General features: G+C 36.6%; 1 protein-coding gene across 4 annotated transcripts in view; it reads right to left on the reverse strand.

Moving 5' to 3' along the window:
* LOC111153827 (SEC24 homolog B, COPII coat complex component) overlaps positions 1-13,316 on the reverse strand; it is a 90,348-nt gene that overhangs the window by 37,545 nt on the left and 39,487 nt on the right. For 2 of the 4 annotated variants that reach the window (XM_022513093.1, XM_022513085.1), the window contains exon 4: positions 8,562-8,666. The exons of the other annotated variants lie outside the window; for them this stretch is intronic. In XM_022513093.1, the coding sequence (XP_022368801.1) occupies positions 8,562-8,666 (105 nt within the window). The remainder of the gene's footprint in view (positions 1-8,561; positions 8,667-13,316) is intronic. 4 annotated transcript variants of the gene reach the window in all.

The following is a 13,316-nucleotide window of genomic DNA, read 5'->3' on the forward strand; positions in this document are numbered from 1 at the left end:
AGACCCCTTCCTTACCCTCCAATAAAATTAACTCAAAATGGGTCGCAGACCTAAATGTAAGCAGCAAAAATCTGAGAATATAGGAGTAAATATTTGTGACCGTGATCTAGCAAAGGATTTATTTAAATAGGACATCAAACGCACAAGCAACAAGAAGAAAAGAGTAAACTGGATTTTATGAAAATTAAAAACTTTCATGCTCCAAACAATGCCCTCAAGAAAGAAGGGATAATCCACAGAATGGGAGAATATATCTGGTAAGGGTCTGGTATACAGAATATAAAAAGAATTCTTGGGGCGCCTGGGTGGCTCAGTGGGTTAAAGCCTCTGCCTTCGGCTCAGGTCATGATTCCAGGGTCCTGGGATCGAGCCCCGCATCGGGCTCTCTGCTCCGCGGGGAGCCTGCTTCTTCCTCTCTCTCTCTGCCTGCCTCTCTGCCTACTTGTGATCTCTGTCTGTCAAATAAATAAATAAAATCTTAAAAAAAAAAATTCTTGCAACTCAACCATAAAAAGACAAATAACCAAATTAAAAATGAGTAAAGGACTTAAACAGACACTTCTCTGAAGAAGACAAACAAATAGCCAATAAATACATGAAATGATGTTCAACATCATCAGCCACTAAGGCAATGAGAATCAGAACCACAATGAGATGCCACTTCACATGCACCAGGGTGGTTATAATTAAAAAGATAGATAATGCCAAGTTTTATCAAGAATACAGAGAAACTGGAAACTACATGAGACTTTAAAAGGGTACAGTCATGTTGGAAAATGTCCTGGTGGTTTCTCAAAAGGTTAACACAACACAAGAGTTACCTAAAGACCTGGCAATTTCACTCAAACGAAATGAGAACACAAACCTCCACAAAGACCTGCACATACATGAATGTTAATAGTAGCACTATTCAGATGGCCAAAACATAGAGACAATCCAAATGTCCATCAACTTATGAACAGATAAATAAGTGTGATGTATCTCCACAACTGAGTATTAGCAATAAAAAGGAACAAAGTATTGACATATGCCACAAGGTGGATGAACCTTGAAAACACCATGTGAAGAGAAAGAAGCCAGTCACAAAAATCCACATATTATATGATCTGTTTATATGAAATGCTCAGACAAATCCAGAGGCAGAAAGTAGATTAGTGGATGCCTAGAGATGCATGTATGTATGCATGGAGGAGGGTAAGAACGGTAAGTGACTGCTAAAAGATATGAAGTTTCCCTTGGGGGGGGGCAATAAAAATGTTTGGTATTATATAACGATTGCTGCATAACTTTGTTAATATGCTAAAAACTCAATGAGTAAATTTTACAGTACTTCAATAAAGCTATTATTTAAAAAAATACATAGCATTCCTCTCTGATCAAGAAAAACTTTTGTTTTTTTAAAGATTTTATTTATTTATTTGATTGACACAGAGAGAGAGTACACAAGCAGGGAGAACAGCAGAGGGACAGGGAGAAGCAGGTTCTCCCGAGCAGGGAGCTTGACGCGGAACTTGATCCTAGGACCCTGGGATCACGACCTGAGCTGAAGGCAGATGCTTAACCAACTGAGCCACCCAGGTGCCCAAGAAAAACTCAAATGTAAATATCAGGAAATAATTATTCTTGGGAAAAAAAAATGTTAAGACTGTTTACACATATCAAATTATTTTAAAGATTTAAAGTATTAATTTTGTAGAAATAATCTGTTTTCAGGGGCCTGGCTGGTTTAGTAGGGTGAGCATCTGATTTCTGATGTCAGCTCAGGTCATGATCTCAGAGTCCTGGGATCAAACTCTATGTGAGGCTCCAGGCTTAGCAGGGAGTCTGCTGGAGATTCTCTCTGTCTCCCTCTTCCTCCGTTGCTCCCCCACCCCAATTCTTTCTCTCAAATAAATAAATTTTTTTTAAAAAGAAATATTCTGTTTTATTTATTAAATAATTTAAAACCTGCTAGCTTACTCTAAAATTCACTTTAGGAAAAGAATCAATGCAAATCTTTATTTTCAACTTTTTTAAAAAATTAAATATTTTAATTTATTTATTTGACACAGAAAGAGAGAGCGAGTGAGAGCAGCAATACAGGTAGAGGGAGTGGGAGAGGGAGAAGCAGGCTTCACTCTGAGCAGAGAGCCTGATGTGGGCCTCAATCCCAGGACCCTGGGATCATGACCTGAGCCAAAGGCAGACACTTAACGACTGAGCCACTCAGGTGCCCCTCTATTATCAACTTGTTAAATAGCAAAGCCATTATAAAAGTTTTAATTCTAGACCACTGAACATCTCAAGTTTTGCTAAGTTATTGTTCAATTCTAACTAGGTCACGACTTCACTGCCAACACAAGTTGAAGTCGTATTTTTTTAAGAGGTACATTATACAAATTAGTATTTTGAACAGATTTAAAAACACCTTCACTATTCCCTTACCATCTTACAGAATAAAGTCTAAACACCTTTGTGGTATCAAAGAGTTTCAAAATGTGGCTTCCAATTGCCCTCTTTACCTCTTTTTCTCTCCTGTTCCCACGCCACTTTCTCTCTCTTACCTCACGATACAATCACACCGATGTTTTCATTCTGCACCCAACATACCATCTTCTCTTGTATTTCTGCACCATAGATATTGGTTCACGAGCCTAGATTCTGTTCTTCCACATGGCAAATTCCTACTCATCCTTCAGACTTCAAATCCTCCATAAAACCTTTCTAATATACCCATGGGAAATCATTTCCTTTCCTATGTCAGGAAATTTCCTCACCCCTTATTTAATGCACTTCTCAAGACATACTGTGATCACATATGCTTCCCTATCATATGAGGGGTATATGGAAGAGGCTATGCTACTGTATTAATCTCTGAAGCATGACACCAAGCAATATACACTGCTTTCTGTGCACAAGCTGGCTTTAGTCCAATGAATAGCTTAGGGACTTGCCCTCATTCTTGAACCTTAGATAGGACCAGTTTGCAGGTACTTATAAAACACAGAATCTATATTATATTTGCCATGGCTGGAGAAAAAACAGAAAGCATTTTCAAATGTTTAGTATTTCAGTTAATTAGATTTGGGGCTAGCCAAATCTAATTACTACTTGAACACTATTTCTTTTTGAAAGTAGTTTTTGAATTCTAACTCTAGATGCCGGTACCATATCTCCTTCCACTGTAGCCCTAATACTCTCCCCCTCTCGCTCTGCAGAAAGTTGGGAGTTTCCAGCCAAAGCAATCATATATATGTATGTATGGCATGTTTCTAAGTTAAATGTCAGGTAACAGGTAATGTACAAAATGTAACAGGTACATTTGCTTTTTAATATAGATGAACACTGAAAACCTTAAAATACTTTTCTTGTGGCATGAATATCCTTCAGAGACCCAGGACATGTATTCAATTTATAAAATTTTAAAAATATATATGTATTGAATTCAGCTGCAAGATATCTACTTGTTAAAATAATAAAACACTACATCAATTAAAGGGAAATACAGATTTGAACCCTTTTAAGGATTTACTTCTGAGGGGCAGGGGAAAGGGGGAGATATTGGTCAAAGAGTATAATCTTCTAGTTGTAAGATGAAGTTTGAGAAATCTAATGATACTTGAGTTAAAAAAAAAAGAATTCTCCTCTTTGGAAGTTAGACCTAAGCAGGCCAATATTCTCTTGTTATCCACAGGAGTCGACTTAACTTATTCTGTGTCATAAGAAAACATTATCTTTTAAAATATCCACAGCAAACCATAAATATATCATTATTTCTAACGTAGTACCTGGAGCTGATTAATTACTATTAGCCTGTGTGAAAGTCAAACAAAAACTGACTACGACCTTAAAACTCGTTATGAGAAATCAAAAGTTTTATTCCACTAGCACTTACAAAATACAGCACCCAAGCTGTCACATTCCCAGAACCATGTGAGAAAGCTACCTGTTGCCCTCTCGCCTCTTCCCAACCTGAAAATTCCCTAGAGGAAAGGTGCTTGAGAGTTTGTATAGCAGGTAACAGAACATTACCTGACAATATTCTGCAGGAACAGGGCTGATAAAGTCTGAAGTCTGAATTAGTCTTTGTGTTCTTTCCCCAACTTCACATCATTTCACTTCTCAATTTTTATTTCGCTACCTACTTCCTTTCACTCTAGTCCTTACTGTAACAACTATGCCAGTATTCGTCTGCAGTATGGGACCTAAAACTAACTGACCGTCCACTCTAGCACCAACAACTGAAGGAGTGAATACCTGTCACTGAATAAACTTAAAGACAAGGATTTAAGATAAATCATATGGGAACATGATAGCTTGCTACTTGTTAAGCTTCCTTTAAGTTTATTCTCCAATAATTCTGAACTTTTCGTAGCTTCTAACAAAATATAAGACAGTCCTTACTACAAAATCTATACCATAACTATAAAGAGGAATAGTAATGATTTCTGAACCTGCTCATTAATATTTCCTGGTTGTTCAATAAATTTTTTCAAAAGTGGAGAACAATTCCATATAAACTCAACACACAAAAGTTCCATGAATATAGGGAATGAATCCCACTGAAATGCTTAAAAAGTAGAGCACTCTAAAGCTCTACTTTTTATAAGTACTTATATGTAGTCCCCACAACAATCCCAGCCATTTTCTTTTACCTCATCACACATGAAAAAATTATTGGAACTGAGCAGGGTTTAAAAAATAAAATTAAATTCTTTTAAAAGTTACATCTTCTTTCCCATTCAGAACGTGTCTTTAATTTGCAATCAACAAATATATGATTTTTTTTTTTAACAAACCATGAATTGAGAACACAGGATTCTAATAAAAATGTCCATGGTAGAGTCCTACTATTTTGCTGCGTAATAAAAAAAAAGCAGGAAGAAGACAGTATGTAAGTAACACAGTAGTGATCACTGCCACAGGCCCTCTAGATTCCCTGAACTGCAGTGCTTTGTGGGCTCACTAGCAGACAGAGACATTTTCCTTTTCACACTTTCGTGCAGACAAGACAGACATCAGTTTGAACCTCCGCCCTGCTACTTAGTAGTTGTGGGACCAGAGACAAGTGGTACTTAGCTCCTTCAGATCACGGTCAACTCTGCAAAATGGAGCCAATTCTCTCTGGTTTACAGGACTGCTGAACAAAATAAACTGCAGTAAGAACATAACCTCGATGTTAATGACTGTTATCTTTTTGATTTTCCAGACACTGTTCTAAGCTCTTCACAAAGAATACTGTCAATCCTCAAAATAACCATACGTGAATGTTACTATTATTATTATTATTATTCCCATTTTACAGATGAGTAAATTGAGAATCAACGAGTTTAAGAAACTTGTCACAAAGCTAGTTAAGTGTCAAAGTCAAAATTTGAATCTAGAAAAACTGACACAAAAATCCATGAGCTCTTTAGTGCTGCAACTGGCATACAGTAAGTGCTCAAAAATGTCCAGTATTATCAAAATCTAAATGCCACTCAGTTAAGAACTTAGAAATTATTCTGGTGCAGCCACTCTGGAAAACAGTATGGAGGTTTCTCAAAAAGTTAAAAATAGAATTCCCTATGATCCAGCAATTGCACTACTAGGTATTTACTCAATGTACCCCGACGTTGAGAGCAGCATTCTCTGTAACAGCTAAATTATGGAAACAGCCCAAGTGTCTACTGACTGATGAATGGATAAAGAAGAGGTGGGTATACACACACACACACACACACACACACACACACACACAGGAATATTACTCAGCCATAAAAAAGAATGAAGTCTTGCCATTTGCAATGACATGGATGGAACTAGAAGGTATTATGCTAAGCGAAATAAGTCAGAGAAGGACAAATACCATATGATTTCACTCATATGTGGAATTTAAGAAACAAAACAAATGAGCAAAGGGAAAAAGAGAGGGGCAAACCAAGAAACAGACTCTTAACCTATTGAGAACAGACTGATGGTCACCAAAGGGGAGGTGGGTGGGAGGAAGGGTGAAAGAAGTGATGGGGATTAGGAGGGCAGTCGTGATAGTCCTGGGCATTGTATGGAAGTGCTGAATCACTATATTATGCACCTGAAACTAATATTACACTGGAGTTTAAATAAAATCTTTAATAAAAAAACTCAGAAATTTTTAATCTGTAATATATTCAAGAAAAAAGTAATTAAACAAGACAAAGATGATAGGAGAAAAACCATAAATGCTTAATTTTTTTGATTTCCCAATATTTTTAGCCTAAGGAAACAGATTTTTCAACAATTGCACCTAATTACAAGCAGAATAAAAATGAGAGTAATTTAGTTAATTATATGGGAATTAAAAAAAATTACAAAAAGAGGGCAAAAGTTAGGCTGACAAATAACATGAAATAATACACTTTTGAAATGGCAAAATAAGGATCATGAGAGGATCTGAATAATATATACATCAAATAATAATAATACTATAGGGCCTGAGAACAAACGACCCATTAGTGGCAATAACTACACACTACAATCAGATCTTAGTTTCTAAAATACCCTTCTTCACTAAAGGAAACAGGACACCTTGGAGAAATGGCTCAGTCCACTGTTGCAGCAGTATAAGATGAGCTAGGAATATCTTACTGAGGCCTCGATGTGCTTAAAGATTCATGAGAACATGTTCAAAAGATGGTCTGAAGGATCTGTCATGGCCACATCTCGGACAAGCCGCTATGAAGATAACTAATGATTGAAATGGATTATTACTGAGTGAATAAAATAAGAATCCATGAGTCAATATGAACCCAAAGAAGTCAACAAGGGAGAAGAAAAAGCTCTCCTTTACATTGAAATCTTGACTCCTAAATATAGAAGGAATGAAGGAATTAGAAAATCATTAATAAATGCTAAAACTGAGTGACAGTTTAATTAAGAACAGGACATTTACACGCTATCAAAGAAATCTCCCCACAAATTACTTATTAATTTCAAGGGGATAAAGTGGTAACTTTACAGTGGAGAAACTTGGTAGACACTGTTTTAATCAAGCAATCAAAGTTAACATCATCAGTATGGGAACAAATCAACATCTTGTGCCTGGGACAGGACGCACCAAGAACATAACATTATTTCAGTGGTAATCCTGCCAAAACCACAATTTGAATCTAATCACAAGGATACATTAGATAAACCCAAACTGAGGTACATTCTAGAAAACAACTTGCCTGTATTCTTAAAATATGTCGAAGTCAAGAAAAAGAAAGGAAGGTTAAAGGACTGTCTTCTATGGAAGAAGTCTAAATAGAAATGGCAACAAAATTCAATGGATGACCTTGAAGTGGATCCTGGGCCATGAAAACAGCTATGAGAGATTTTATTGAGACAACTGCTGAGATCTGACTATTGATTGCGTAGCAGATATTATTACAACAGTGTTTCATATCTTGAATACTGTATTGCATTTATGTTATGTAAGACATTGTTCTTTAATGAAGAAATACATACTAAGGTACAGAGGAGTAAAGCTACATGATAACTCCAACCTACTTTCAAATGATGTAGGAAAAAAATGTATAATAATAAAGCAAGAGGGCAAAATCGTTTATATAGGTGCACATGGGAGTTTCTTTTACTCTTCTTCCAAGTTTTCTGTAAGACTGAAATTATACAAAATTTAAAAATGACAAAAAATCCAAAAAGACAGATGGGTATTTAGATATTTAAAGAAAAAAAATTACCCTCCATCTATAACCCTCTACTTTTAGCCCTCCTCAAATTGTGCACAAGGATCTGAATATTTCAAAAATGCATTAAGAAATAAACTTGTGTTTAAACATATAAAAATATTATTTATAAAGCCTATTCTTCTACTCACTAATAAAGATGACCAAAGGAGAATCATGGCCATACATACCTTGAAAGGTCAGCACTTATTGGTTGTCTTACACTGTTAGAATTAATGAAGGAAGTGAACTGCTTAATGTTCAGCAGTGTTCTACCCAGCAAAGCTAGAAAAGGATATTAAACAGGCTGCAACACATAATCACATATGCAACTTCTTCACTAGAAAGATGTGAACTACATCTTCAAGAAGCAGGATAGTAACTACAAGTTCTTGCTCTTTTAAATATATGATGAGAAGGGCAAAAAAGGACCTAAAAAAAACACTGTCAATTTCTTTTTACTATTTTAAAACCCATATGGTTCATTTCAATTAGATGAAAATGACATACAAAGCAGAATATTCCTAAAAGGGTGCTAAAGCAATCATAAAGCCAAAAGCTTCAGTTAGGGCTCATTCTTTGGCATGTGACATGAGAGGAAATGCATTTCTGAAAGAAGAAAGCACTCTATCATCATGAAAGATGCGTTGTTACTTACAAAATGGTAAAAGATGTCCAAAGGAAGAAAAATAAACAAGCAAAACACAACCTTTCTGTAACCCAAGTGATCCAACCTCTCAGGTGCCCCAACCTTTCTGTAACCCAAACCAAGCAAGTTCATGGAGCTAAATCTGCAACACTTTTTTTTTTTTTTTTTTTTAAGGCTAATAGACTGTGGACATAAAAAGAAAATTTGAGTAGGAAAAGATCGAGAACTGGTGTAAAGCTAAAGCAGACCTGCTTCCTCATCCTCCTCCTCCTCTTCCTCATCATCGGAAGTTGATGACAAGGGAGTTGGTGCGGAGCTAGCTTGATTATTAACATAGTCACCATACTGCATGCCTGTAAAGTGGAAAGCACAAACACAAGAGTCAAACCAACAGGAAAGATGAGAAATAAAATTCTGACATTGCATTAAAAGTGAGAAAGAACTCTGACATTCTAAAGAACATCCCAGCATGCATTTTAATGTTAGCAAATTTATTATCAAAACTGGAACCGTTAGAAAATTTCTGCAAAGCAGTTTAGTAAAAGCAGCTTTTACATGAATTGGTTTAAGTGTGAAAGAAGTACCACGTATTACACTGATAGTATTCAGGAAACTGCAATGATACTTTGAAAATTTTACTGAGCTCTATACATGTTTACCTTCTTTGACCTTGAGGCCCTTGTGGTATACTTCCTTTGGGACTGTGCACTCTTGCTGAGCAGTGATCATTTCTACTGAAATGAATTTATACCGCATTCAACACACATGCAAATACTTGATACCTTCCTTCTGCTAATGCCACTTTGATGGTAACTCAATTCTCATAACGGAAAAAGAATGACAGTTAAAGAAAAGAACTGTACTCAGAACAGTTCTCTGCTCACAGATGCTCAAAAAAAGAGTTTATTAACTGTGGCCCTACAAGTGTGACAATTACAAAACACTGAATTTTCTGAGATGACCAATCATCTCAGCCTATTGCCTACACGTTAGTCTGAAGCAGGTGAATGAGACTGGTCCTCTGTGTAAGACACACTGAGAGGGGGGCGCCTGGGTGGCTCAGAAGGTTAAGCCTTTGCCTTCAGCTCGGATCATGATCTCAGGGTCCTGGGATCGAGCCCCACGTTGAGTTCTCTGCTCGGCAGGGAGCCTGCTTCCCCATTTCTATCTGCCTACCTCTCTGCCTACTTGTGATCTCTCTGTCAAATAAATAAAAAATCTTTAAAAAAAAAAAAAGGACACACTGAGAGGGAAGACTGTGTGGAAAAGGCACAGTGGTTAACTATGTAACACTTCTTCTCCCTCTACAAAAAAAAAAAAAAAAAAAAAAAGTGGGCATTTTTACTGTTTAATAAATCTGGTAAAAATTAGCCTAAAAATTGACATTCACAAAATTTTATGAGGGAAAATAAAATAACCCCAATTAAAAATAAGAATATAAAAAAAGGAATAAATATCCTTATAAAGAAAACCTTATAATTCAACTTGAAAAAAAAGATACAAGAAAAAAACACAAAAACACAGTGTGGATTTTTAAGGACATTTCACAAAATCGGACGCACAATAAAGCGCCCTGCCTCACCAAAATCACATGGTAGTCCTCTGATGCTTTCTTTTTTTCTTTCAGATGACCTTCTAAAATTAGCATGCTAATAAACATAATTCATGTCTATCATAGGAAAAAAGCAATTAAAGAGAAAAATCTAAGCTCAGAAGAGCGTAAAGGTTAAACTGTTGATGAGTGAAGCTTTGATCTTCCCACTAGGACCAAATAAGTCGCAGAAAAATCTGCTGGCTTTGCTGAGACATCTTTTAAAGTTAGATAAAATAGGGGTGCCTGGGTGGCTCAGCTGGTTAAGCATCTGACTTCAGCTCAGCTCATTATCTAGGGGTCCTAGGATCAAGCCCCCTGGTGGCTCTGTGCTCAGCAGGGAGCCTGCTTCTCCCTCTCCCTCTGACCTTCCCAGCACCCCCATGCTCGTGCTCACGCTCTCTCTCTCATAAATAAGTAAAATCTTTCAAAAATATATATAGATAAAATAGTAATTATTACAAACTCATCTGAGAAAGTAAAAATCAATGCAAACTAAAATAAATTCAGGCAATACAAGAAATCAATTTGATACTTTGAAAAACCACATTCAGAGTGGCATATTCCTCTAATAAAAGCCTATTTAAAATGAAAATTTGGCTAATATTAGACCTTGCATTAAATATACTAAAAAGTTTGCAATTAAACACAAGTTAACAGTAAAAAGATTTTATTTATTTTTAAAGATTTTATTTATTCATTTATTTCTTTGACAGAGAGAGACACAGTGAGAGAGGGAACACAAGCAGGAGAAGTGGGACAGGGAGAAGCAGGCTCCCTCCAAAGTAGGGAGCCCAATGCAGGACTCGATCCCAGGACCCTGGGATCATGACCTGAGCAGAAGGCAGACGCTTAACAACTGAGCCACCCACGGGACCCCTGTAAAAAGATTTTAGAGAAAACAAATTCTTCAATTTAAGAACCTCTTTAAAAATGAAGTACTTTCTCAAAATGCAATTAGCATTGCACTTTAAAAAGTACAAGTGTGCATATACAGTAAGAAGAAATGAGAAAGAAGAAACTCCACTTACTGTGCTAAGAGAGGCCACTAAGCAGGAAAAAAATCAGAAGAGAATCCACTCTTTTCATGACTGAATCGATATTCAGGCTGTTGATTCTGACACTAACCAAAGGAGCCAAAGTACAGCACAAACCTATATGTATGATAAAACATCTTCCTCTTTTTCTCCACATTTACTAAATTAAAAAGATTCACTTATTAGAAAAATATCCAACGCTTAACTGGAAACAAATGAGATGGCTATACAATGATTTAAAAAAACCTAAAGAGCAATTACTTAATGCACTGGAAGAAACCTATGAATAAGACAGAATAATGTTATTATATCATTTTATATTATACAATGGAAGTCAACATACTGTATTAACAGACCATCACACAACATACTCAAATTTTTAGTTTCCTGAAAAAAGATGCAATCCGTTTTAAGAAGTGCTAATGATGAAAGCGTCAAGACTTAAGCCTTCCCCAACTATGACTCTTACTATGCTCAGAATTTAGCCTTCTTTTGCTTGTCCAAGTAAACTTTGTCTAAAGCTGGAGGATATTAAATGGCACAAGAGTATGACATTTTTATTTGTGACTCCAGAATAACAATCAATCCTTATTTAAATGCCCCGCTTTAGGCTGGGTACAGTACATACAAACGGCAACAAATGGGGAGTTACAACCAAAAAGGAGTTGACAGCCAAGTCAAGTACTGTAGGGTATGTGAACGGTTATGCAAACTTCCTGACTGCCTTTCCTGAGACCTTCTTTGAGAGCCAGAACCTATGGATGAGATACTCAGATTGCATATATGAGGTGGCAGAATACAACACCCTCTAGAGCTTAGTCTAAAAGCCACTGCAGAAATGCACACGGAGTACCTCCCACTCTACCCACCACCACCACCTCTACCACCACCACCAAAGGGCATGGGAATGCTGTATCCTAACTTACTCTGCTTTACCCAGAGTTCTCATGGTTTGAATCTAGTAAATCAGGAAGTAATCTATCTTCATAGATAGAACCTAACACGATGAAGAGCTTTATTATCAACTGAGCCCCAGTATTTTAAAAAGGACATTCAGTTTAAACTACCTCTCATATTAAAGTACCTTCGGGCAAAACTCTCCAAGAGATCATACTCTTGGAGCTGCTTAATACAGGGCATCTTTACTGTTCCCTGGATACAGCTACACTGGGAATAAATAAAACTAGTCTGAAGAAAAGAAATCCCTTGTGGAAGTTAGCTTTTTTAAATTCAAGAGTTCAGACTTTTGAGTGCTATCTTGCCTAAGCTGGTCTTCAAACTAGGTACACATACAACTATGTGACTTTCTTACTCTTTGCAAAATAATGGTTTTAAGGGAATCAACTTCCATAGTACTCTCGTTCTGAAACTTACCAGCTAAGAAAGTGCCTATGTTAACAACAGCCATTCGCTCACTTTACAAAGGAAACACATACTCTTAATTTATCTTAAATCTTCCCATAATACATGGCCCTGAGATATAAAAATACCTCTGGCCCTGAAAGGAAAGCTTCCTTCTTCCTTAAATGATTAATCAAGACACCCTGTATCTATAGACTTTCTGTTACCCTGCCATTCATGTTTCAGTTAAGACAAAATATGTTAGAAATAGGGCTGGTGCTCATTGCAATATTCTTAACTTAGAAATACTGAAAAGTAGACTGGTGGGAGTAATGATGACTTTATTTAATAATTCTGTATATATGTAGCTCAAAACTACTACTGTCAGAGAACACACTGCTTTTGAAAGAGTCCCATGAGAACAAAGCAAAAACAGTAAGGAAGACTGAAAAGACAAGCTGCAGGACGCTGTGAATAAAGATGGGGACTCTGGATTCGATTCTAGGTTCTATCACTTACCAGCTATGTTCCCGTGGGCAAGTTACTGACCTCTCTAGTTTTCAATTACATCATCTGTAAAAAGGGGTAAAAACTACCTCAAATGGTTGTTGTGAGGATTAAATGAATTAGTGTATTTCAAAGCTTAAAATGTTGCCTGAAATACACTAATTACTATATAATTATTAGCTATTATTATTATTGAACTTTAAAAATGTATCTTTGTGTATATTTAATTAAAAACATTTATACTTAATCCTACAGGGGATAGGGCAAGTCATTAAAAAAAAAAACCTCCACCAATCTTAGTAGTATTCTTAGCAATGTAAGTTCTTTTTTTTTTTTTTTTTAAAGATTTTATTTATTTATTTGACAGACAGAGTTCACAAGTAGGCAGAGAGGCAGGCAGAGAGAGAGAGAGGGAAGCAGGCTCCCCGCCGAGCAGAGAGCCCGATGCGGGACTCGATCCCAGGAACCCGAGATCATGACCTGAGCCGAAGGCAGCGGCTCAACCCACTGAGCCCCCCAGGCGCCCC

The sequence above is a fragment of the Enhydra lutris genome, unplaced genomic scaffold (genome assembly GCF_002288905.1).
Source record: "Enhydra lutris kenyoni isolate GAN:26980312 unplaced genomic scaffold, ASM228890v2 scaffoldscaffold3, whole genome shotgun sequence".
Lineage (NCBI taxonomy): Eukaryota > Metazoa > Chordata > Mammalia > Carnivora > Mustelidae > Enhydra > Enhydra lutris.